At 36.6% G+C, this 27,561-nt stretch overlaps 1 protein-coding gene across 1 annotated transcript in view; it reads left to right on the top strand.

The window, feature by feature from the left end:
• The window catches only part of PRKN (parkin RBR E3 ubiquitin protein ligase), a 678,920-nt gene that overhangs the window by 114,988 nt on the left and 536,371 nt on the right, over positions 1 to 27,561 (top strand). The window contains exon 2 of the mRNA XM_014266682.3: positions 9,968 to 10,131. Within this exon, the coding sequence (XP_014122157.1) occupies positions 9,968 to 10,131 (164 nt within the window). The remainder of the gene's footprint in view (positions 1 to 9,967; positions 10,132 to 27,561) is intronic.

Raw genomic sequence — 27,561 nt, 5'->3', positions numbered from 1 at the left:
TGTGTATCTTGCTTTTGACTTAGCAAATCTTTTGAATAATTTTCTTTATTTGGCATTCTCAAAATTATAGATGCCCAGAAAATCTTTTGCTTCAGTACATGTGACAGGGGAAACTGTTCTTCCAGGGGAGTTATGACCTAACTAGATAAACAGTTTTCATATTCTGATATTTAAGACATTTTGAGCTAGCATGACAGTAAGCTAAAACTTGAGATTATGAAACCTCCATTATAAAATTTATGGAATTACCTTATATAGGTATCTTAGTCTTTAATTTAAAAAACCTTATCATTTCTTACTTTTTTTGTGAAATATACTTCAAAATTATAAACTTGCAAGCCTTGAAATGCCTAACTTCACATCTATGTACCTACATGTAACCAAGAAAGAAATCATTGTTATCTTCCTCAAAGTTGCTCATGTGTCTTGGACAGCAAAGGTAAATCCAGAAAAACAGATCAGCAGAGAATTGGTAAAATGGCAAGAAACTTATTCAGTACATTTATGGCACGGCATAGCTCCGCATGTCTTCAGTATTTGCTGTGCTTTTCTATAATTTATACATGATTTCAGTCTGCTTAGAGATGGTTTAAAAAACCTAAACAACAAAACAGAAGCAAAATTGCTTCTATGTGAAAAGTCTCACAGTTTTCATCCCATCATATTCAATTGGTATACTGTGTGCATCACAATTTTTTGGTCTCTTGAGAGACCTCATACTGTACTTTAACCTTTCATTATTTGGGGTTTTTAACTTTTCATTTTTGTAATAGCATTTGAGTCATGTGCCCAGTAAGCATTTTTGTGAATTGGAGCCCATATTCTTACTTAGCAAGCTCATGTCTACTTCTGCTCAGTGAATGGGATTTGGCTCTGTACTGAAATGATAGCATTTGAATTTAGGGGTTTAAACATAAATATATCTATAAATTATTACATAAATATTATTAGATATATATCTAATAATACATTTAGTATATTTAAGGGGTGGGTGTAAATGACTATGTTGTGTAAATTTTAAGCAGACCCAATGCATTTCTGTGTGTGTGTTCAGACAATATAGAGAGTTTTTAGGATTCTTGTGTGACACTGAGATGTTTGAAATGGTGTTTCGGTGTTTCTTTTTTCCTGCTAACTAGCAGTTTTATAGTAGGAATGTCAGACTATTTTTGGCAGTCAGTTTGGGCCATATGTTTTTTTCTCTCAAAAGTGGCTGCTGGGTATTTTGTTGTGTCAAGGACTTAGAGGTGCTTATTATTTGGCTGTGAGATAGATAGGAAAAATTGATGTTAAAAAAAACCAAAACAACAAAACCAAACAAGGGTGGAAAGAGCTTTGAAAAGCTCAATAGAGAGAAAATTGTCTTCTATATATGGTAAATCTCCAAGCTTATACACAAGAACTTCTATTTTTACAAGTTTGGCAGAAAAGCTGGGTACGCATTCCTATGACACAATTGTAAATTTCTTTGGCTGCCAATCATTTTGCAGTTCTTTTTTGATTAAAGGGGTAAACCTGCCAGCTAAAATAGTTTTACAAAAGCTAGTGTAATTACTTATGATCTTTAACTCATCTTTACATTACATCCTTAACAGATGTAATTTTGACTGAAGAATTTACCTTGAACCCGTCAGGGTAGACTCCAAGTTGCTGCAGAAATGGTGTGGCTGAGGCAGAGACTGTAACCCCAGGGGTCCTGGGCAGAGTGTGGAACCCCGTGGGGAAGCCAGGCAGGGACAGTCAGGGCTGGTGGTGTCCCCAGTGGCCTCCCTGGTAGTGTCTCTTCAGGCTGCTCTGCCACTGCCCTGGTTTTACTTGTGAGACAGAGTTGTTGGGAGAGGAAAACAGTGGCCATGGCTTAAAAGGAGTAGGGTGAGGTTAGCATTTAAAGGTGAAGGGCAGATATTGGATTGTCCCAGAACATCAAAGCTGATTTTCCTGCTAGTCAAGAAATATTTATCAGTAAACTGGTAAAATGGAGATAGTTAAGAAAAAAAGAGGTGGCATAACATAGCCTTAAAATTAAGTTTTCATTAAAGAAAATCAATTTCATTTGCCTATCGTGCTTTTTAAAACAAATCAGGACATGATTGTAATGATACTGGGATCCTCTCCAATGGGATGAGTAAAAGCAAAGAAATGTGGACATTCAGAAGCTGATATTGGATCTGCAAACACCAAGGCAAGAAGCCCTGTTAGTTTTCTGTTCTCCAGAGCAGCCAGCCTCTTCCTCTCCCTTCAAGCAATGCATTTGGCATTTCAGCATCCAGCCTTGGAGTGGTTGTACAGCCCACTGTCCTGGGTTTAACAGGGCTGTAACAATGGTTATTCCCTGGAGCTTTGGCTTGGTCTCACTTTCCTAGCTCTTGTAAAAATTAAAGTAAAACCAAAAGTTGCCATGTTAACAGGTGGGTATGTAGATATGTTTTCTCTGGGAATTTTTTTTTTTGTTATGTGTGGGGCAGGTATTTTTCTACATAGCCATTCTGATGACATAGATGCCATTTTAATCCACATTATAATGTGGATTTTATCAATTTTTATACTTGTTTTGTTCTATAATGAGAATCTACCATACTTCACGAGGTGAGAAATCTCCTTCCTTAGTCAAGTGTGACAGCTGCCAAATTTATCATACATTTGTTTGCCGGGAACTTCAGCTGTCCAACAAATTTTCTGGTATTTAGATGCATGTAGGTGCTTCAAGAAAATTATATTAAATTTCATGTGGAACTGCAAATAAGTGTAATTGTTAAAATGATGGAATCTCCCTATTGAAGTCTTCACCTTGATCGTACGTTTTACGGCCTTAAAGCTGTCGCAGTATGTCCTGCTTCAGATTTTCTGACCCTCTTACGAATTTCATTGAACTCATACTGTCTTTGCAAAAATATTGACCCATTCTTTCACAGGACAGGAGTAATTTAAAAGCTGCAAGAGTATACATTTTATTTTTAAGTTTAGTACTTCCTATTAATACAGAAAGCTGTAGCATATGGCTTGAAATATGTGGAATTGAAAGACTCTTATCCATATCCAAGCACATTAAAGAACTGTATGCATCTATTTAAAATGAAACATGAATTTAGGTTGATTCTGTATCAAGGAAGTTCATGGCAGCTTGGTGCTGACATAAGCAGCCAGTAAATCAGGGCGAAAATAGCTAGCAAAATAGCATTTTTAAAGAGACTTATAAAGGAAATGCCAACATAATTGTAGAGTTGAGTTAGCTAGCTGTGAATTCCTCCAATTTAAAGAGAATACTAAAACTGAGTGAATTAATCACAGGAAATAATTTACTGGACAAATTTAGCATGTCTTGGATTAAAAGGCATACTTCCTAGAACAAAATTAGGTTACGGTGAGAATTGCTGAGTATAAACATTGCTTCACTGCAATAGAAGAAAGCAACTGCATGTGCACGCATAGCTCTGGAGGAAAAAAAGAGACTAGTGCTGAGCTCTTGTCTTTTTTATTTGTGTCTGTTTTTGGTTTGGGTTACTTGCTGGTGAGAAGAGTCAGGAGGAAACTCTTAACCTGCCTGCTTGTTACTCAGTATTACATTTTATTGGAGTATGTGTATGGAAATACAGACCCAGGACATCTGCAGAAGACTGCTCTTCTTCAGAGGAGACGTTTGGTTAAACCCCTGTAGAAAAACTGAAAAAATCTAGCTGTAAATGTGTTATTGTCTCCAGCAGCAACTGTAAGCAGATGCTTCTGAAGAAAGACCACAGGGCAGGCATAGATGATATTTCTCTATTTCTCCCTGATGTCCTTCCAACTATTTTTAACTCCAAATGACAGGAGCTTTAAAATGTATTTTCCTAAAAATGGGGGGGAGAGGGGATGGGAAATTGTGTGTTGGCATTTGTTATTTTTTACTTTCCTTGTAGTTATAAGTTCCTCTTTGCCTCAGCATATGACTGAAAGGTGTTGCTTTTCTGAGCTCAAAACCTACATATGAACTATTTATTACATACTTGTGGATATTATTCTTTTGTTTCCAGTATAGAGATTCCTGAGCTGCCTGAAACTGCCCATTTCTTTTCTCCCCTTGAGCCAAATTCATACCTTGTGCACCTACCACTTCTCTGGCAGAGTTTTCCAAAAGGCCTGCTGCTACTACTGTGGGCAAACATAGTGCTTTTGCCTCTTTTGAACATAGTTCATATAAATTGGTTATGATGTGCCCTAAATCTTGTGATGGAGGTGAATCTCCTCTCCCTATTCACCCTTTCTGTGCTGCTTATGACTTTGTAGAAAACTGTCATCTGGTACATATTTAGAATTTATGAATAATAATGTCTTGCTTTCCCAAAACAGTAGTTTGAATAAAACCTACTTGTTATTTTTATTTTAAAAGTAAATAAAACCATCAGTAATCTCAATCTTATCATATGAGTTCAAGATCAAGGAACATTTTTTTATGATATTCATTTGGTGTTAGCCAGCAGTAAAGATGTTTTCCTGAGAGTCTATTCCTTTCACCAAGTGTGAAGTTTTATAGATGTTGTTTATTTTACATTACTACATCGCTCTGTGTGACTACATCATAAAATCATTCGTTAGGTGAAGGTAATTTACAAATGATCAGAAGCAACCAAATTACTGCAGCTTAATGAGTTGCCACTTATTGCCTGTGTAGGCTCTTTTTCTGCTGCGGCTGTGAAGTTGGCTTACATTAATGTGCATTAATTTTATTTCACAAATGCAGTGATGGAGGAGACCTAATCCTACCAGTTATCATGGCTCAGCAGTGAGTGGGAACACATTAAGTCAGGGTTAACTTCTTTGCATATACTTGTCACTCTGGACCTGGTGCAAAACACACACCAAGACATTTTTCCAGGAAAATGTCATAGCAGTGCATCAATAGCTGCAATGGCAACCCACTCATCTTGAGGTAGTGTTCAAGCTATTGATTTTTAGCCATACAGACTGAAATGTATGAAATCTTTTATTTCTGAGACACTATCTCTCTCCTTGTGTAGACAGCAGAGGTTCTGTAGTTGGATTTCCTTCTAGGGGAATTTCCTTCTGAGGGACTTTTTGGCAGAATGTTCAGTGCAAGGGCATCAAGACTTGGGCTCCTGCTATCTCAACTTGGCTCCAAATTGTTGGTATTTGGCAACTTTTTGATGAAAAGACATTTTTTGAGAGTTTTCTTGGACAGTGCTAAAGATATTTTTGCTAATTGATCAAAGGGCTACATGAAGTGCTATGGGACTGGTTATTCCAATGACTATGAGATTTTATCACATACTTATGTCAAGGAAAACGTTGGGTAAGCCAGCTGGCCAGAGCTCTGTGTCAGTGACACTCTCCAAAGTGGGACCTGATGTAGTGGAAGTAGAAACTAACGTGCTGGTGACTGAACCACCCTGCTCTCCAATGGTCCTGGGAACTAAAGGTGTTAGGAAGGGCTCCCTTTCCAGTGCAGAGCCTAAATGCACAGGTATGTAAAGAAAAGGATCACATCACTTCCAGGCTGCTGAAGTTGCTGTGGAAAGTCCAAGTGCCAAGAATTTTGCACAAAGTTGTTTAACGATTTGATTGGACCTTCATTAGCATATACAAACTGATTGTATAATACAAGCCTGACACAACTCTGATTTATTCCTTTTCAGTCGTGACCTCAGTCTTCAGTGTATCTTCAACCCATATTTTTCTGTTTTTTGTTTCTCTTTAGTCTTTTGCTTTACTTCTTTCCCTTTTTTTCAGTTCCCCTAGCACCAGGAAATAACAATAAAAAGTTGTGGAATAAGATTTAGTGCCATCCCATTATCTTGTGCTCTGCTGCTAATTTCTGAGACTGCATAAATCCTACAGTTTCATTTCCACAATTTAGTTTGTACAAATTCCAGGCAGCAGCTGATATTGACTGGGGTTTATAAAGTGTCCATGAATGTATCTAATACTAATTGAGTCTAAAGATTAAAAGACTAGAACAATATCTTGTATGATTGAAGATGCAGAAGCCCCAGGGATGCGAAAAATATGTTATGTTATATATGTTTTTATTTTATACACTGAAATAAAATAGAAACTTGGAACAGCTGTCTTCATCCCATGCCTCGAGAGGTGATACACAGTTGTGTGGTAATAGAGAGAATTCCAGAACATTCCTGCACTACTTTATCTGGAGGCAAGGATTTTATGTTGTCTCAGTTCCTACCTTCTCTTGTTTTACTTATCCTTTCTGAGAATTTTTCTGGTTTATATCTATACTAAGCTGGTTAGCTATACTGGATAAATTATTAATCGCAGTTTATAAGAAATTTTATACTGAAAAGGAAGGGATAATACTTTCAAGTGTGAAGTAGTCTAGATGTAGGTTTTTGAGCCAAGAAGAGTTGTGTTCTCAAGTCATGTGCTGAGGCAAAGAGGATCTGATCACCACAAACAGATACTGTCACAAGATTTTTTCCCCCTCTAGTCTTAGGAAAATAACATGTCAAAGGTCTTCTTGTCTAACCTCAGTAGAGAAAGGGCTTTTAAAAATAAAACAAAAAGTTTCCCATGCTTTACACTGTCTTTAGGTTAAACTTTTGTGACATTCTTTTTTTTTTTTTTTTTTTGTCCATGGGAAGAATGGAAATTAGAACTTATTAAGATCTTAAATTTTAAATATGTGCATTCTTTTGCCACAAATGATGCATTTATATTTTAGCATTTCTTTTGTACTGCAAAGCAGGATTGTGTGATTCACTACTCCAGGAAGAAAAAGAATTGGTTATTTTCTGTCAAAACTAAAAAGGAAATTTGTGTTGTGGATGCAGCAATGTAAAGCTGTCTAAAACTTCCTTTCATTCGTGCCACAGTTCTTTCTGTTGCTTTGCTTCTCTGTATCAAGACTGTGCCTTCACAGGTTGTTCGCAGGCAAGGCCCAAGCTTCTCCAATATTTTACTTTTGTCTTCTCTGTTAACAACTGGAAAACCTGTTGGATTAATAACAATGGGGATTACTGTTTTGGAATAATTGATATGAATTGCCAAGGAAGACAGGCTGCTGGATCCCAGGACTCTGGAATGTGCCCTGTTGACATTCCAGCAGGGCTCCCTGCCCCCAAGGTTTCTTCCAACCTTCACTGAAATTCTGCAACTCCCCTACACACCTACCACATGTACTTGTGTCTGAGTAACTCTGTTTATTTCTTTTGGATTTCTGCCAGCAGTTTAGGCCTCAGGTAAATTCTCTTATGTTCTGTTAAGTCAATATTTATTTAAATTCCAGTGGACAAACTTTATATTCTAAGTATTTTCAACACCTGTATTGTTTAGAAGAGGTCTCTAGTGTCTGCACAACTTCACCTGTGATCTCTTGAATAATGTGTGTTGTTGAGAATATCAACTTGGTACTGGTTATTTGTTTATTGAGGTAAAATGTCAAAAAGAAAATAAGTTTATTTTTCCTAAAAGACAGCTTGAAATATTATGTTAATGAAATTCGGGATTTACTCCACAGACTGAAGCTTTGTATTCATTCTTTTTATGCTCTGTGCAAGTGAGCAAAGATCTCTCATGTTCTTTTGCATTAAAAAGAGTTGTTGGATAGCAGACTATGTAATAGAATGGAAGTGCTTAAGGGCAAAATATTTGTGGGTTAGATTTTTCCAACAAGCAAATTTGACGTTTTAGCCTTTTCTTCCAGGTTAGCTCTTCAGATTTCTGTGCTGTGAAGCACAAAATGATGCACTCACAATCATTTCCCATGTTTGCTTGTGGTAGGAATTGTGAGACTAAATTTCTGATACCTCATCAGAAGGAGGAGTTGCCTGTTGTAACTAAATAAAAATAAGTTTTTTTGAGAGAAGGATTTGCAATTCATGATGTCAAACTTGACTTACACTTCCAGTAAGTGTGTATAGTTTATACTGCCTTTAAATACATAAATACCACTGTGCAATTATTTTAAATGGTGCTGTTTTTATAATTCTTTTATCAAGCACTTTCCTTTTACCACCACATTCGAATTCATTTTAATTGTAGTCACTGTATCTGCTGACTCTTTTTTTTTTCATTTCCAAAGCCAATAGCTTTGGGTTTTGGAAGACTCAGGAGAAAGAGATTTATGTATTTGTTAGGAAGAGCTCTTTAGACATATACATATATGCATTTTATGTGTGTATGTGAACATATCTATATAAAGATCTTAAAATGTTTAGACATATATATACTCACAGTGTAGCATATTAAGAAAGTGTAATCCCCATTGATTTAACTATATATTTCACTATTGGCATGGATAATTTCATTTACAGTTGAGCAGTGTGTGTTCCTGGAAAGACGAGAAATGTTCAATTGCCATTGGTTGTAACTACTTTTTGTCATATACACATCCTCCTTTGGTCTCTAAGCCGTAATCGAAATAAAATTCAAATTCCACTGATTCTTCTGAACAGTCTGAATATACAACATGCACAGTTATCTCCAGAACACTCTTTAATAGAAATCAAACCCCATAATGAGATGTACTGCAGGAAGCTGCATAACACACTGAAGGGCACTGGCCTAACACTGTTTTTTGAAATCTTACCCTGAATTTTAGTACATTAAGAGGGTACTTTCAAGTGCAAAACTTAAAATGTTGCATATAGTTTTATTGGAATATGGCCTTATCCCTTAAAGCCAGATCTGAATTGAAGATGTGAAATTGCAAATACTTACAACGTTGGTGGCTGAGAAAAACAATGGTAGCAATCTCAGCCATATTCAAATGTTCTTAAAGGATCTGACACCTTTGGAGCTGTGTGGTAGACTATACATTGGAAAAATAAAATAAAAAATTATACTCCTATTTTTAGTTTCTCAAAAAGTTATTTCTTTAAACTCTATAAGTACTTTTGAGCTTTTGCTTCTGTCAGTCAACAAAAATGCAAAGGAGTAACTTCTTCAGCTAGAGCATGGTCGTGGGAATAGGAAATAAATCTTTAAAGACTGGTTGTTGCAATCAATACCCAGGTAGTTTAGGTGGCAGGTGTAATTGACATAAATGATTTTTTTGTTTTATATTGAGTTTTGTTAATTCCTTTGCTTCCTGCCTGTGAAGGTATTGGTCGAAGCAGTCCACGGGGAGCGTGTCTGCTGTACATACAACCTCTGTGACTGATATGGATGTAATGGGGTTTTTTTCTTGTTTCATAGATCTTGCAGTCACTCCCCTGACTGAGGGTTCAACAAGCACATTCAGGCTTCTTATGAAAAACAGCTCTGCCAGCTGAATGGCAGGAAGCTTATGAGTTTGTTTGCCAGGCTTCTCTGGGTGTATAAACCCGTTGCTGCAGCTCTAAAAATGATATGACTGGTGCAGTAGTGATTTTCTGCACTGAAGGTGGATGCTGACAGGAGTTATGTACTGCAGATATTTTAGTGAACTCTGAAAAGACTGTGCTGTAATACAACACTCCCAGATAGAGAATTCTGTGGTTCTGATTTCTTCTAGCATGTGATTTCCTCTCCATCATAGTCTTCTGTAGAATTATATTTGTGGGAAACCAGTCTGTATGACTGCACTTTACCTTGTAACAAAGAATTGTTTTCCCTTGTTTAATTTAATATATTTTGGCTCCAGAGCATACCTCAGTTTCCTGCATTTATTTATGTGTTGGGGAAGTGCACAAGGGGCACAGAAAATGCGTGTGCCCTGTGCCTGTGAAGGTTAGGACTGAACTTAAAATCTGTTTTGCCAGGCAGCAACTACTTGGACAGCTGCCTAGCTGGGTTTCTTTTGATTCTAAATGCTCTATGTCATGTCTAATGCTGCCAAGGGGAAGCACATGGGTTTTATGTATTGGTCACTAACTGTTCCGTGAGGGGGTTAAAAATACCACACTGTAGTATTAATAGTTTTTCTCTGAAAATAGTAAATGCTTCCTGTAATTGTAGAGTAGGCCTCTTGCTGTCATTCTAGTATCAACATGTCATGAGAAATCCTCTCTTAAAAACATCTTTTGCTCTTGTTCAGTATTTGTCAGGTTCAACTCCAGCCATGGCTTCCCCGTGGAGGTTGGTTCAGATTCCAGCATCCTCCAGCTGAAGGAGGCAGTTGCCCAGCGACAGGGAGTTCCAGCTGACCAGCTGCGGGTGATTTTTGCAGGGCGGGAGCTCAGCAATGACTTGACACTGCAGGTAAGAATCCCTTGGTAGCTTCTTGCCTGGACTGCTGCCAGCTACACTGCCTCTGCCTCTAATGCTGCCAATCTGATGTTCATGCCTGAGATCTAATAAAATAAATAGTGCCTGGGGATTCCTTGAACTTTACTCCACACTGCTTCATTAATTCTGACCTTCTTAATTATGCATTAAAACAGCAAGCAGGAAGGGTAGGGAAAGAGAGAGAATACGAGAGAGAGAGCACGAGAGAGAGCTGTGCCTGGTGAATAAATGTTTACTGACTACAGAAGCAAGCCATGCACAATTTCTGTATCTGTTCAATTTCTATCTTACTTATTCCATTTGAATCTTAATGAAGAAGGATGTGAATAAATTGCTCCAAATCAGGCTGCACAGTCATCACATTTTATAGGATTTGTAACCCAATTGTGACCCCTGGAGGATAGCTACACGGCTGCTGCTGCACCGTTTGCTGCTGTGCCTGCACAGGTGTGTGATGCTGGAGGGGTGGTTCCAGATCAGGAAGTCCACAAAAGTGTTCTCCAAACCACTGAACTCATAAATGTGTGAAGCTAAAAGAGGAGCAGGGAGCACAGAAGAGCAGCTATAAGTAGGTATCTGAATTTCAGCTCCTGAAGGTTAGCGAACCGTTCTCTTCAAAAATGCTTCTCACTGTTCATCTGTAGTGAGCACTAAGAAGCACTGAAAGATAGGTTCAAGTTGCTCTTTGCTACTGCTACCAGTGCAGCTGCAGTTGCTTTATAAATACTTTTGTTTGTGTGTGCATTTGGCAGTTCATACTCCAATAGCCAGGGTTTAGCATAAGATCACATATTTAAGACAATTAGGAAACTTGGGAAAACCTAACCACCCTTTCAGCATAGTGCAAATACTGATTTAATCAAATTGCTATCCTTCTACAGTGGTATCAAAGAGCTGCAGATACAACCTGCAATAGTGCAGATGATTGCATAAAAGATCCCTCACATGCAGAACTGTTCAGATTAATTTGTATTCATGTTTCAGAAATATTGTTGTACTCAGAATGGCTGCTAAGTCTGAGTACAGAAAGTCACTATGGTATTGATGACCTATCACTGTTTCTCCTTGGGTATGGTATTTGTTGCTTTGCAAAGGGCTTTAGGGAATTCCAGCACACAAAGGAAGGTGTAGAAATGTGAATTGCCAGTCTCCAGTGCATCAGCTGTGAGTAGTGTTGATGCATACCTGCAGTGTGCTCCACCTACATGTGAAAACATATATATTAAAGTGTAAGAATGAAAAAAGTCATGTGAATTGTAGAAGCTGTCAGTTGCCAGTTGCTAGATTGGAGTGTCTGTGTTGCTCTGTCAGAAGCTTCTGAACCACTTTGCTTTTCCTGGCAAGCTGCAGGTGTTGGTATTACTGCCATTTTGTGACAGCATGAAACACAGATTTTCAGCCCAGTTTGACACTTGCAACCAAGCTTGTTGTTGGCTACAGCATATAGTCTGTTGCTGGGGTAAAGTAAAAATGGTGTTCCGGATATATAGACCTCCTGATCATGTAATTTCCTTGTTTTGTCATAATGATCATGTCCAGTCAAGGCTTCCTATTATTTAGTAAACTGGATCTAGATTCATTGCTTAGACTCTTGGTTTCTAAATCAGATAGGAAATTCAAAAGCTGTTTCAGATGGTACAATTTATACTTCTGTGTCTAGGGGTCTTAAATACTGCACTGAATGATATCATCAGCATGTATCAACTTCACTTTTATTCTAGATATTTGAATGCATTCTACTTTGCTGCTGTGTTTTTTTTTTTTCTTTTAATTGTGTATATTTATTTATCTTGGAAACTTGTCAACACAAGAAGAAGAATTGAATATTTGAGGTGTTTGGGTTCCTGTGGTAAACTGTCTGGTTTTTTGCAGACGCTAATGAAAACTTGCGTGCTAGTGAAATACTAACTGCTGGCATTTATGTTGCATCTTTAGTTTCAGAATTAACACCAAATATGAGCAAAATAACTAACTCTAGTTTTCTATATCTGTGGATTTGGATGCAAAATAAGAAAAATTCTACTCAGCTGATGCTTTACATTATTTCCTTATACAATTGCTTAGAATTTTTGGTAAAATAATTTTGTCCTTCTGTTTTTTGTAAATTGCTTTTGAACTTATTTGCCCAAGGTATTGTGGAACAATCTAGAGGTCAAGAAAAAGAACTGATGGTATTGCAGAAAATTAGATTATAGAGGACATGCGAAAAGCTGCAGTAATTGCAGGAGTATGGGGTAGGGATATAGGAAATACTCCAGGACAGCAAACTTTACTGGTTTCACAGCTCACAGAACAGCTAGATTTGGCTTGACAGCTACCTTAGAATCTCAGGCAGCTGATACGCAACATAACTGAGAATGTGAAAGCTGTGTTTGTTTTCCTGTTTGGAGAGAAGAAAAATCATTCCTGGTAGCTGAGACTTGTAAAAAATAAATGAAGCTGAAATATACAAATGTTAGAGAGAAATTATTATTAGAAAGAAGGTGGCAAGTCGAGATCTTAAATAAGTAATTTAATATCAACAACAGCAGTAAAAATTTGTAGGAGGAATAAAAGTGAAATATGTGTGGAGGCATTTAATTTGGTACCACAGATAGGTGTTTTTTCCTTGAAAAAAGAAAAGAAGATGAGACACTGATTCCACTGTAGACAGGGGAGATCAGTATCTGAGCTAGTGACGAAGGCACAAGTAGTGAAATTAGAGCCATGGTAAGCAAAGATTGGTAATGACTCGATGAAGAATGAGATCTGTAAATTTGAATCTCATAAGAAGGAATTAGAGCAATAAGCTGATTCCTAAAACCTGGCAAACAGTGTCACTTAAGTGTGCTAAACATTCCAAAGAATGATAAAGAGCTCCCTGCTGATGACAGTTCACTTTGGAATGAGTAGAAGTAATTAATTAACATCGACCCAAAAATAGGGATTCTTTCAAAAGATTGTCATGGGTATGGGAGAATAGTGGAAAGGTCTTCCTGTAGCAATCCTAGGATGGAAAGAAGAACAGAACCATAACAGGGTCACCACTGGAATAAACATGAGGTAGCTGCATATCAGGGACCTTGAAGTGTTCTAACAGGAGGTGACTGATTGTAGTGTTGTCACTGCCCCAGAGAATGTCAAAATTAGTTAACAAAGCTTCTGGTAGTAAAGTCTGTAGTATGTATTGATAAATAATTCTGCTCGGTGCAAGCAATTTAAAAGTTACTACTGATAATAGCAGTAGTATTGTACTGGTACAGATTTCCTCTTTCTTAGAGAGCTCAGAGTCCCCTTGTGTGATGGAGTTCTTTGCTAACAGCTTGCAGGAGAGATTCCCTTCCTTGCAGACCTGATAGTGTAAATGAATAAAGCAGACAAATGATGTGATGGGAATCAGTAGCTTAGCTTGTCCTCAGTCAGGAGGAAAACAGGGATAGAATTAAGTCTTGTTTCCCAGTTCTGTACCATTTTTTTGACAGTGTTTCCTCTATAAAGTAAAGCTAGAAAATACTGGTTTTTGGAACAGAAAAATACTAAGCCTGTGTTAAGTACAGGACTTGTTAGTTTTGTGCTAACAACTGTGCTCCCCTGAGACAGCTTCTGAGTCAGTGTTAGCTTGACTGCAGCATAGGCTTGAGACTTGGAGCATAATTTGGGTTTGACTGCATCCATCCATATAGGTGCTTGCCTGAAATAATTTATACAATAATTCAAAAAACAACAAAGCACGACTAGAATTTGTTTTTAAATTCTGTGAGCTCATAAACATAACTGAAAATAAGTAAAAAGGAATGGCACAACTGCAGTAGCAACATAGATGCACAACATCTTTGCAGAGGAGGAAAAAGAGAAGTGATGGGGAGAAATGGTGCTGTCTTTTAGCAGGAACAGGTACTCGAACAATGGAATATTGCATTTCATTGAAGAGGACCTTGTGTACAAAAATCTATGGCAACCTTCTTGCTCTCTAAGCACAGCCCAGTACAACAGAGCTTCCAGCAGTTTTTATATTGCCTTGTTACATTTTAATGAGGGTTCAAAGAAGAAACCATGTGACACAGTGTAAAACGTGTCTCTAACCAGGAAAAAAACCCCAAGTGTAATTACAAAGTACTGAATGCTAAGATTAGATTGGGTCTTTTGATATAGTTACTGTCTTGTGCTACAGTTTCATATATAGGATACCAAATCCCTCACAGAAACAACTGCGATACTCAGCAATTTTGTGGGTTACAGAATACTGTTGAGCCAACATTTGCATACCTAAATGCTGTTTGTAGAGAATTGCCCATAGACTAACTGACTAAATCAATCATCATATGTGAAATTCAAAGAGGAAAAATCATTTTATGTGTGTGCATGTTTAAATCAGTATTTTTGGTCAATATTTGATTGAGCTGTGTGTTTTCTTTTTTCTTGTAAAGTTGGAAGAAGTGTGTGTTCTAATTCTTCAAAACAGGAAAAGCAAACTGAGTTGTAGTTAGGTTTATTATGGTAAGAAGGAAATCTAGAGATGCTATGTCTGTGCTGCAAGGTAATGTGGATTTGGCAAAAAGAGAGAGTGGCAGTACTGTTCATTCAAGGTTCTTTTGATGGCTGCAGAATCTCTGTGACAACAGAGATGTGTTGAATAAACTTTTCCAAGACTTGAGTTGGGCCTGATGGTATTGCACACTCACAATGCATGTGGAAAGTACCACAGAGCCATATTAACTGCGGTAATAAGTCAGCTAGCTCAGGCCTCCAGATTTTCCATATTGTTACTTTCCAAAGTATTTTCTGTATTTCAACATTCCTAAGAATGTTTAAGAGCTCCCTGCTGATTACAGTTCACTTTTGAATGAGAAGCAGTAATATAGATGCAAAAATAGGACTTTTTCAGAAGGTTGTTGTGGGTATGGAATAGTAGAAAGATCTTCCTGTAAAATTAAAAAAAGGTTATATTGCTCATTAATTGTTCTGCCAGATCAAGACTAAATTGCATTTATAGATGAGACCTTCAATCCCAGAAATGTATTTCCATTCTGCTTTTAAATGAACTTCTATTCTTTTTATGCTAAGTTTTTCCTGAATTTAGAAGACTATGAAAAATATTTAACTATATCTAAATGAGGGGTAAATTCTCTTAAAGTAGTTTGAAAATTTCAAAAAGTGAATGAGGGCTACAGATTCTAATATGGCCTTGAAATTTCCTGGGTCCTTCTGGATTCTTCTGACATTTCTGAATGTGTTTTTGTTGGCCTGCTGATGATGGATTAAACTGGGACAGGGCTTTCTTTGCAAACTTTCTTCAGTGTGCACACAGCACAAATGTGGTCTTACTTTCTAAATGTATCTAGGTTTTGGTACCTAGATGAATTCAGTGTTGTGTGCTGAGTCTGGTTCAAGGGCTCCTAGAATAGGGGGGCTGGTGCCAGTGTTCTTATAGGAGTCTTAAAGACTCATAATATTTCTGTATGACCTATGCTGCTCTTTTAGAATAATTTCCAAATTTCTAAATATGAGTTTATTTTGTTTTCCCCTTTGCTGACAGTTTAAGTAAGTTGTGACTCTATTGTACTAATTTTTATTCCATGGATGTTTCTTATTACTTTCTTTATGTGCCAACATGTTCAGACAACAGATTAATTTTGCTTAAATTTAATTTCTCTTAGGCTGTTGAAATTCACTGTATTAAGTGAATTTTGTAAAATACATTTTTGAAAGAGCAGTTTTTTTGTGTGGGTCTGATAGAGAAACTGAAATACTGCTTGCAAGAAATACATTATACTGATAAGAAACTCCTCTGGCAAAACACTCTAGTTCTTTTCAGGACATATATAACATTTCAGAACAAAATTATCTTGAAAATTGCCCAACCTTTTGTTTTCCACCTAGATACTTGCATTAGGCAGACATTTGTTGAGTCTTTCCCCTTGTCATGAGTATAACTCAATTCATATGTTTACAATGCTGTCCATTTTATCATTTGGATCCATATTTATGTTGCAGGAGAGAAAATGTGTAAGCAAAAACTTTAAAAAGCAATAGTTGTTAAAGTGTTGACAGTGAGTAATAACTTTTATGAGTCTCTAAATCATGACAGTAAAAGAAAGGTCAGCCCACATCTTTCATTCATCACCTTTCTAAATTGCTTTGGTGAAAAAATGTTTAGCATTCAGAACATCATTACCAAAAACTGTAGTTCAATAAGCAGAAGGTGAAGGATGGTAGGGATATTTTCTGCCTTCTTCCTTCCTTCCCCTCAAAGGGAAGACATGGTATTCCTTGTTCTACTAGACTACATTTATCAGGAAATATTGATAGAGACTATGTACTTTATAATTCAGAACTGAAATAGAACAATAATTTGCAAATATTTGTGTTGTCTCAAAAAAGAAGCAAAAATTAGGATTTGATTAACGCTTTACATAGTGAAATTACTGGATAATCAAATGGGAAATTGTGACAGAGTATCTGTGAATTCTTTTTTAACATTGAAAATGGTGTCTTAGGAAAATAAAATTGTAAAGGAAGAATGGAAGGTATTGGAAATTTTGTTTAAATAGCAGGTAGCATGCCAAATATACCTCCTCAATGGAAAGGTGGGATGTAGTTCCTTGCATTATTTCTTTGCTTTTGTTTTCATTTTACTTATCTAAATCTTTACAGCTTCAATTCTCTGAAATGTCATCTGCAATACATTTGTATTGTTAATTATCAAGGTCACTCAGCTATTTAATAAACCATTCTGGGTTTCCCTATTTTTGTGTTATTTTTCAAGCTTTTTCACTAATTGTAGTTGAAAATGTTGGAGGGAAACTTGAATGATTCATATGTGGTTATAGTTTTTATCACAGATGAACCTCAGCACTCTAGGGGATGCAGAATTATTCCTGTGAGGCATGGCTTTTATGGGTAATGGGATAAAAAATAAAAATAAAAAAAAAACAGAGTTGCATTATGATAGCAAAGGCCCAATGAAAATAAATAAAATTGATCATCCTAAGGAAAATAACACCAGTACAGGCTCAAGGAGAAAGAAGACAATTTTAGGAGTTATTGAAGAAAAAGTACGTATGTAATTCCTTATGTATCCTTGAAGCAACACTCAATGCTTTTACAATTCCTAGAAGCTTTCTTATGCACTCTAAATGCCTGTTGAAGAAATGAAAGTAAAGTGTTTAAAAAAAAAAATCTGTAATAATGAATTCAGTAGAGCAATGCAATTTTGCCTCCTCATTTAGACTAAATGGAGAAGCAAAAGTACCTGTTCCTCAAATGAATAATTTTCCTCATATACAGACCCGAGGTTGTTATTTCATTTTTTTCAGGTAAAACATTGGCTCCTTTGTTTTAGTCAAAATTATACCACTGATCTTCCATGAGCCAGTATTCTTCCTCTCATTTTCTCTCCCTCTCATTTTCCCTCTCATTTATTCTCTCACCCTTTTTGTCTCTCCCTTTTTCTCTTACAAAATCCTTACTGTCCAGGGGAAGTTTCTCAGCTAGCGTGAAATGATATACCTTCCATCCACAGATGTTATGGGTGTGATTCTCATTCCTGTGGAGTCCAGTTTTCAGTGCTGTTCCTGATGGAACTGATCAGTGTTTTCTTTGCTTGTGTTGCTTTTCTTATTATTAGTTTCCCACAATTCAAGCCACTTTTCTTGCTTCCATTTCTGCTTTTCCCAATCAGCTCCAGGACTTTGAAACCTTGTCCCACCCAACGTTTGTTGCCCATTACACCAGCTTAGGGAATTTTTTCCTGTCTTATTCAGCCTAAGAAATAATGGGGAGGGAATGACAAAACAAAGTTGCCTTCTGGATCTACTCTGTCTGCCAGTGAGTGGAAATTTCCTTTTACCCGTGGTTTCTGTCTTTTATTGGGTGATATGCTTCTGTATCTGGTGATCTCCTTGCTTCCTGATCTCTTTGTATGATACCAAGATATCTGTGTGCTAATGTATAAAAGGTCATCACCTTATTTTAGGTAATTTTGAAAAGGTGTGTAAATGTTAGAAGATTTTGAGTGATGATGTTGCACTGCTCATGAAGAGATATAAAAAAAACCCCCAATCTTCTAGTTTTATGATAGAATTAATACCAAAAAAAGAGATACCAATAATGAAACATCTTTAAACTGCAAAAACGTTTCTAATACAGCTTTTCCCTATTAACTATTTGACATAAAACAGTAGGATGGAAGAATATAAAAGTTTTATTGTCATATATTTGGTATGTGTGATATACCAGAGCTCTGACTTCATGATTTGTTTCTTATGCAGCTCATCCCAAATTATCCTATAAAGTATTTTTACTGGGCTACCTTGCCGTCTTTAACATAGCAATCTATTCATTTGTGTCTTTCACGATATGCAGCAAATTGTGTGTACAAAACAAATAAATGTATGCAAGTATGTTTAAAGAAAGAAAATAGTAGCTGCTCACCTCTTTAACCAACAACATATAGCCTTTATTCCTGCCTTATTTTCATTACCCTAGGTGGTAATTTTGGGTCTTTGTTTACTGTTAATCTTGCAGCAGTGTGTTTAGTAAAACAGTTTAAGCACATCTAATTTAAAGTGTCAGAGCTTTAGGAAAGGAAGAAACAATCCAATTTTAAAGCATCTTAATGTTTCTACTACTGGAATATTATAGCAAAAATGTCTCAGAGACCATAAATGGCAATAAATAAGTTAAAGTGACCAATTGAATATATGTCATTCAAAACAGTATTCTTTATGAAAATGTCTCCTCTTCTTCCCCTGCTAAATAGTGAAAACTGCAGTGCCTTTCTTCTGAATGTACTATGTTTAGCTTTATAATACTAGTTTAATTTTTGTCTCTGTTTCACTAAATAGTAGTGGAAACTTCTGTTAGTTTTCTAAAAATAATTTTATCAATTTTTTGTGCTATGAAAAATAAAGTGAGCAAGTGGTGCTACAACACAGCACAGTAGTGGTAACAAAGGGAAGAAAGGATACATGAAAAAATATATACCATGCTGGGTATCACAAGTCTAGAAGAATGGTGGGAATTTCAGATAAAAATGTTTCAGGCAGACCTAAACAGTTTGACAAAGAAGGTTATGCTTGTTTATATGGTATTTACTAAATGTGGTTGTGATTAGATGAGCAGCCAAAGAAAAAAATATTATTTGGCAGGGCTCATGAAGTACCTGAGTACTTTGTTCTACCAGGCAGGAAAGCAAGAGATAAGATTAAGGGTGAGATATACTACAGATGACTGCAAAAGCATGGAAACTCAAGGAATTGAATTGCAAAAATATATGAATTGACAGCAACCACTGGCGAGCCCATTATCTAAAGCAAAGCAAACAAAACCAAACAGTAAATTTTCAATGTGTTAATATCATTTGCAGTGTAAGGCCATTTGTGGAGGATACAAAGAAGTGCATTTAAGCTATAACACATAAAATAGTAGAGTTGAAAATGTTATCACTTCTAAAAGAGGTGTGATTACATTACATGGTAGACCCACTTAGTGGGTCATCAGAATCATGTGATTCTTTAAGCCTATCATCAGATAAGATAAAACACTTTTGCTTTGCAAAATCATAACTTTTTAAAAAATTAAAAAGACTAGAAATTTATTCAGTACATTTTTAAAGAGATTAAAATAAAAATCCACATTGAAGAGCAGTAATCCATGCAGGTCTATTGTCTGGGAAACCAATTTAGGAAATACTCCAGTTCATTTACCTGACTTGAGCTATGCAGTGAATGCATTGCCTACAACAATAAGTTGAAAAAAAATATTAAACTTGCTTAGCATACTTAATATTTATTACTATTTTTATTGAAGGCAGATACTAGGAATTTTTATCCTATAATCCATCAAGGCAACTGAGGAATTACGTAGGGCTGAAGTGCCTGCAATTCTAAGTATGTTATAGGAAACAAGCTCTGGGGAGGATGAACCAATAGCCATTGATTTTTTTTTTTTATATTTTCAACCACAAATGTTGGGCATATAAGCACTGTTCAGCCAAGTAAGCATTTAGCCTAATTATGAATCAGAGCTATGAATTCTGATTTCAGAAGAGCGGAGAAACTGGCTGCAGCAGCACATAACAGTGTTAGTACCTACACTGTATGCTTGCAGTGATTTGTGCACTTGCTTTTCAGAGGTCCATTCTGTAAATGCCATCCTTTATCACTGCAGAGGTAATAAAAACAGCATCCCCAGAAGTGCTCATTTCCGATGGAATTCATTGCTGATCTCATCTATTTAAGTGAATGCAAATGAAAGCTCTCTCTCCTGTTTCTCTGAAAGACTGATGCATTTCTGACTCATGAGCAATGCTCAGTGTCAGTCTCCAGAAACAAATGGAGGAAGATTGACACAGAACGCGTTCGTGCCTGAAGTTGCCACAGGATTTTAATCTCCTTGCATCTCTGGGTGTATATGTGTCAGTCATAAAGCAATCTTTGAATTACTTATCTCCTGACATAATTCAAATCTCTCAAAAATGTTATTTTCCTATTAAAAAGAAGGATTGGCTTTGCAAGGCCCCAGTGGGCTATAGTAAATATTGAAAAAATTTCTACCAATAAATAAATGAAATATTGAACCAGAGAGTTTGTTTTGTTCACATTTATGGAAACTTCCGTATGTTCTGTTGTTTCACTGCATTTGAGATGTGCTACTTCCATTGTAATGTAATTTAGTGTGATGTATTGTGTATTTATACTTAAAACTAAAAATTGAATTTTTCTAGCAGCAAAGAACTGTGACAGACCTGGAGGATTTACACCAGCTCACTAGTTAGGCCACAACCTGCTGTTTTAAAATTGTGCTGTAGTGGAGGCTATTAGTCAGCACCAGGGTTTTTAGTGCTGCTTACATAAGAGAAGTTGCATTAGAGTCCAAAAAAAAGAGTATTTGAGAAGGAAATCACCATCCTAAGGTGAAAGAAGAACAAGGTTTGCTTTGGAGGCTCGTTTTGCGATTGCCCACTTTGAAATCTTTTTGTGATAGGTTTGTTTGGTCCCTTTTGAAATTGTTAGGATGCCAATGCCTTTTCAAAAGATACATACTAGGGACATGAGAGGTCCTGTTGCTGAAGAATTGTACGTCATCTCCTGACTTCATTACATTACAGGAAGGAGCTGAAATATGCTTTTTAATTCCCTTAGAACTCAGTAATCCTCATAGTTATGTAACTTTTTGTTAATTTTGCTTCCATTTTATTGAGGAAAAATTTTTAAAGACAACATGACTTATTTGGATATGTTAGCTGAAAGCTTTCTGCAAGAGTCAGAAAAAACTTGTGACATTCACTAATTTCTGATAGAAGTGTTTTCATACTAATTATTTTTGACCATTTTTCATTGTATTAGTAACTTATATTCATGTGATTTTATCATATTGGAATGCATTAATTAATGCAAATTAATTTGCAGCCACTCCTTCTGGAATGTGGACTGCTGATTTTGAGCTGAAAGAGGTGCTATAACCTGCTGTTATGAGTCCAGGTGTGTTACAGTGCCACCTGCCAATATTGCTGCTTTCAAATTTAAGTCTACTCATGCAGACAATGTGAGAGGTCCTTTTCAGTTCTTCTTGTGTAGTCAAGGTACACTGACTGTGTAAGAAGTACTCTTTCTGCACACCCTGCTTTATTCACTTCTTATTCGAACTTCTTGTTTTTTTTTTTTTTTTTTTTTTTTTTTTTTTTTTTTTTTTTGTTGTTGTTTTCCTTTGCGTTTGCTGTAGTCAAGGTTTTCTCCAATGCAGGGTTCAGGTTGATGATCTGATGTCACACAGACCAGCTTTCTGCAGACTTCTTATCCCAGGGCTGAAAATGTATGAGTAAACTTGCAATCCTTTCATCAAACTTCCATTTAAACTTCTGGGCTTTGATGTTTTTGTTACTTCTGTGCTTTACATCTTCTTCAATTTATGCACTTTTATGTAAGAAAGGTCAAAAGCTACACGTAAAGGAATGTTCACATTTTGAACAGAGTCCAGAAGAGCTGTGCTGCTCCGTTCTTCCCTCCTGCCTTGAGCAGTCTTCCTTTCAGTTCACTGGAAAGATGCGCATTTTGTTATGCAATATGTGGCTGGTTAATGCATAAAGCTTGCTCCCAGTTAATTTTCTGTTGCTGTTGGTTTGGAAACAACAGAACTGGAAAGCAAAGGCATATGTTAATGATGAACACGTACATTCGGATGCCCATAAGGTTACTCTTCATTGCCAGTGGAGTTGGACTAGGCCCCCAAAGGTTCTTCCCAACCTTAACAATTCTGTGATTGCTTGATATTTGTTTAAAATATTCTGGTTCTAAAGACTTTTTATATATTACAGGTTCTGATAATAGAAAGCCTAGTTGTTTCAATTTCTTTTCATGCTTCAGAAGCTAATGGTGTTCAAATTCCAGATGAACAGAAACAACCTGAAGCCATTAGGTAGGAGTTGTATTGCTTTAGATTGGAAGCAATCATTTCCCCATCCTTTCATTTTATGCTGGTTTTCAATTGCTAACAGTTTTCAAGACAAGACATGGTATTAAGCTGTAGAATATAATATCCTGGCTTTTTCTAGGGTTTGCCACATAACTGAGCACCAAATGAACACAATCTCTGTATTTTCCAGGCAAAAGTAATGTGGAATTAATCTGGGAACAGCTATATTTGCTCAACTATTTCTTTAAAATATGATTTTAAGAGAAAAGAGCAATTGTTCAAAACAAGTGTATTCAGACAGGGAATTATTTAGGAATATCTGGAATTCAAAGTGCTTAACACCTGAGACATGAGGCAGTTCATGCTCCTGTCATACCAAAACAGCAGCAGAAAGTCATCATGTCACAGTGGCACTTCCTTTCCATGCTGTGGAAACCTTGGAACCTCTAAGAGATACATCTTCTGGAGATAATTTTTGCTAGATGTGCAGGAGGAAGAAACCTCAAAGCATACCCCAATTTACCTCTTCTTTTTTTTGATAGGCTGGTTGTCTTGCAATGTGAGGTAGTAGCTGACAGTAGTATATTTTCCCTCTTAACTACAACCATAAACTTCAAAATAAATTTTAATTTAATGATTTTTAAATAACTTTAAATAGAATTGAGCTGACAAAAATGTGTGCTAATTTAGCTTGAAACGTCCTTTTTTTTGGTCCCAAATAAGACTTAATTAATTGACAGTTTCTGGATGTAAAAAGTGTCTTTTTAGCCAATTTCAGGGTATTACAGGCTAATACTATTTTAGCATATTTTGCTACAAATTTCTAATGCGCAAGAACTGAGATTTGGTAAATGCTATGAAAAGACTAGTTCAGAAAATAGTGAAATTGGTGAATTATAAATGAGATTGGTATGCCTCTGTTATAAACAAACAAATATATAATTTGTCGCTGCATGTTTGTTGCCAATTCTTGCCTAAACTAACAAACATCAGCTGAATTTCTGGCCTCAGTAACTTGTTTCATAATCCAACCACCCTCCATGTAAAGACAGTCTTCAGTACTCATGCTACTTTGTCTTCATTTTCAGCATGTGATGTGTTACTGCTCATAGTTACTAGTTCATTGAACTTATTGATTTCAAACAAATATTGTCTCGCCTCTGTCTTGGCAGATACATAATTTGCACAATTTCTGTTACTTCTGCCTATGTTGGAAATGTTGGGTGATTTTTTCTCTCAATTTGTAGACAAGAGGAAATATAAAGAACATGCAGACCTTAGGAAGCCTTTGAAGGGCCTATTAAATCATCAGGATAACTGCAACAGCTATAGTAATATTGTGTTCTGTTGCAAAATACATACAAGAAGTTTTATCTGGATGTTATCTTTTCAGATAAAGGTGTGTCATTCCTTGTGAAAACTTTGCTATTTCTCTTCAGGTTAGGTAACAGGGACCTTCATGTCAAAATATTGAAGTGTCTTTTTGAAAACAGCTGAAAAGTCCTGCTTATCCTTTATGAAAATATTCAGGGATTTTTTTTATAAATATCTCACTGTCACTGAACACATCTGGCATTTTCTCCATTGGGTACTTCTCTGCAGAAAGAAAAAATGTCATATTTTTTAAGTTCTGCTACTATACTTGGGCTGTTAAGTATTTAAGAAAAAGAAACATGTACTTAGATATTAATTTATATTTGGATATCAATGAAAGTCAATGGAATTTAATACGTTTCGCGCCTACTGCTGCCACATGCTACACGGATAGTCCTCTTCCATTACAAAGAAGTGTTGTTTTGTTTGCTTGTCTCGCTTTTGAGGTGGTTGAAGCATAACTATAACATCTTAATTTAAAACAATAATGTGGGAACTTGCCTTGCTATTAGTATATTTGGTAGATTTTTTTTTTCTGAGTAGAGAGACTCAGGCAGTATTATCAAAATATGAATCTTAGAGCCAGCTACCAAAGCTCAGGATCTGAGGGAAGGAGCAAACTAAGACTTGAATTTAAAGTGATGTGGAGGATTGAAGAAAATTGGAATCCATGCTCCTTTCTGTGATCCTATTCAGTCCCTTTGTTAAATCCAGGGGAAAAAGGGTGGAAAAAAATAAAGAAATCCAATGCTGCAACATTTTTTGAGAGGATCATGGTGGCTATCTGCTTGCTTCGTCCATGTCTGGGACATATAGTGATCACTCTTAAAATTTGCCCTCTGCTAATTAAAAATAAATAAAGAAATATTTTATGTTGAAATTCATTAATGGAAAGCATTTTCTTTGTCCAATATTAAAATCTAACTTCCTAAGTAACTTCTCCTCAGAGCTTGTTCTCTTTTCAATCAATAGAAGAAAGACAGCAATCCAAAAAAATATTCTCAGGCATCAATCCCCAGGCCCCACAAGATAAAACACGAGCTAAAATTTTAGTAAACTCACATGTCCTCTTGTTCTTTTAAGCAGACTAAGTAAGTAAAAGAGTTTAATATATATTAAAATGATTTATTTTAAAATACTGGCAGCTCTTTGACCCACTTCTAGTGTGTTGGCTCTTCAGCCTTCTCACACTGAGCTCTGGTCTCTGGAGCTCATGTTGCCTCTTTTCTGTGGACCTTGTTCTCCAGGCTTGCTTTGGCAGATGGTTTCATTCTCTGCTGTCTCTTTTCCAACCTCAACCTGGTCAATCAACACTTGCTGTTCTTATCTCCTCGCTGTTCTGGTCCCTGCAGTTTGTAGATGCCTGACAAATATTTTATCAGTTTTACCATGTCACAGTGAATGTGTTTATACTCTGTAATTATGAAATTGCTTACTTTTTTTGATTCAGAGTAAACTATCCCTCATTAAGCAATCATTATAAAGTACACATATTTTTTTAAGTGCTAAATGTCTTTCTGTACCAGTCTTGGCTATTGTTTGTATGGCATTATGTGGTTATTTAGTCTGTGATTTCTAATAGCAGGCTTTAACTCTGATTAGTATCAATTATTTCTTCATTATTAGCAAATGTCAGGAAATAGAAACATTCCTTAGTGTTTCCAAGTAAAACACATTCTAATGCATGCAAAAACACTATTATCCAAAGCATTTACAATTTCCAAATATATTTTAAGCAAAATATCTTTTGATGATATATCTGGTTATTTTCATTATGGGTTTCCATACCATGCAAGATTCTGGTGTTACACATGGAAGACATGCGTTATCACTCAGGCTGGCACACACTTGGTGTCTTGCTGATTCCAAGGACTAGCACTCCTTGTTTACAGTGTGACTGCAATAGGGCTCCCTCAATGAACAAACAGCTTAAGGCTGTCTACGGCTACCAGCTGAGTATCCATGTTAGGTGAGAGGGTAAAGGCAACTGTGTGCTGTACCTGAGGTACCACAATTAGGAGGTCCAGGAATGCTGCCAATGGATAAACTTCAGCTTCAGAAACAGCAGATGAAGAAACAGCCTCTGGAAAGTTGCCAGCCTGCTTTGCAGACTATTCCTATTTGAATTATCCCATGTTTTGGATTTGTGCTGAACACAGGGTTATAGAGATGTTTTTGTTGTTGCTGAGCAGGGCTTACACAGAGCCAAAGCTTTCTCTGCTTTTCTGCCATGCCACACTGGTGATGAAGTTGGGGGTGCATGGGAGGTTGGGAGAAGACACAGCCAGGATGGGTGACCCAAACCCACCAAAGGGATGTTACTCGCCACAGGGCATCATGCTCAGCAAAACAACGGGGGAGAAGAAGGAGAAGGTGAAGGACATTTGGAGTGATTGCTATTTCCAAGCAGCCATTCCAGTGAAGCAGGCTCTCTTAAGAAAATTCTTGGAAAGATGCAGGGATCAGGATAGCTGATAGATTCTGTGTAAGCCCTGCTCAGCAATAACAAAAACATCTCTCTATTATTAACCCTGTGTTTTGCACAAATCCAAAACACGGGACAACTCAAATTGGAATAGTCTGGAAAATAGGCTGGCAACTTTCCAGCTTTTTCTACATACCATGTATACATGATGAATTTATTATTTTTTAAGACTAAGCTCCATTAAGGATTTGGTTGGAGGCTCCTTTTCTGTGCATTTCTTCCCTCCTCTGGTAGTAAGGACCCAGTTCTACTGTACCACATTAATCTAGTCCTTACATCCTTAATGTACCAGCTGTTGGAATCTATAGTCATGGTCTCTAGCAGGATAGGAGGAGAAAGCCTTTGCTCCTAGGTGATCTTTCAAATACTTCCAGCCCTGCTGCCTTTCCTCTTTTGTTTTTCAGCCCAGGGTCTCTATAACAGTCTCCTTTAGAGCCTCAGAGTGTTACTTAAATTTCATTTAAGTTTGGAAATTAACTGCCGGTTTATTTGTTTTCCTAAGATGTTATTTAAGGCACAAGAAAAGCTCTCTTTTCATTCATTGACAGAAGAATCCCTTCTGGAAGACTTCTGTTCTCATCTCTAATTCAAGAATACTTTACCCATGGGTGATAGTTTCCTGTCGAAGTGTTCAAAAAATAGTTGTAAAGCTACAAAAATTGTTCTGTTTGTGGCTACCATACCTCTTTGTGTGGCCTTCTAGCAGAAGGGGGATTATTTTACTCAGAGAGGCGTTTTCCCTAGAGCTGCAGAGCTAGTACTGGGATCTTTACCCTCAGGGAAGTCTAAAGCCAAGAAAGGTTGCAGCATACCCTGTTCTTTTTATTTCAATGAAAACTGGTCACAGAGGGCAGACCCAGCATGGTTAAAAGAGTTTTAACCTGCAAGGTTAAAGGAAAGTATGTACAGAGTAAATAAAAATACAATAAAAAAAATACACACACACTATAAGTGATAAACCAACCTTCCTTTGTTCTTTTTCTCAGTTTAGAAAACAGTGTGACCCTAAACCACTTCACCTTAATGGCAGCCCAATTCTTTTCATGCTTGAATTTCATATTTAACAAAGTAGGGTTTTGTTGTCTATGGTGGATTGTTTAAGAGAGGAGAGCTTGAAATTATGGAATCTGTTATTCTGATGGAGTGGTTTT

This window comes from Zonotrichia albicollis, chromosome 3 (genome assembly GCF_047830755.1).
Source record: "Zonotrichia albicollis isolate bZonAlb1 chromosome 3, bZonAlb1.hap1, whole genome shotgun sequence".
Lineage (NCBI taxonomy): Eukaryota > Metazoa > Chordata > Aves > Passeriformes > Passerellidae > Zonotrichia > Zonotrichia albicollis.
The sequence above is the reverse complement of the archived record's forward strand: the minus strand, read 5'-3'. Positions and strand labels throughout refer to the sequence as shown.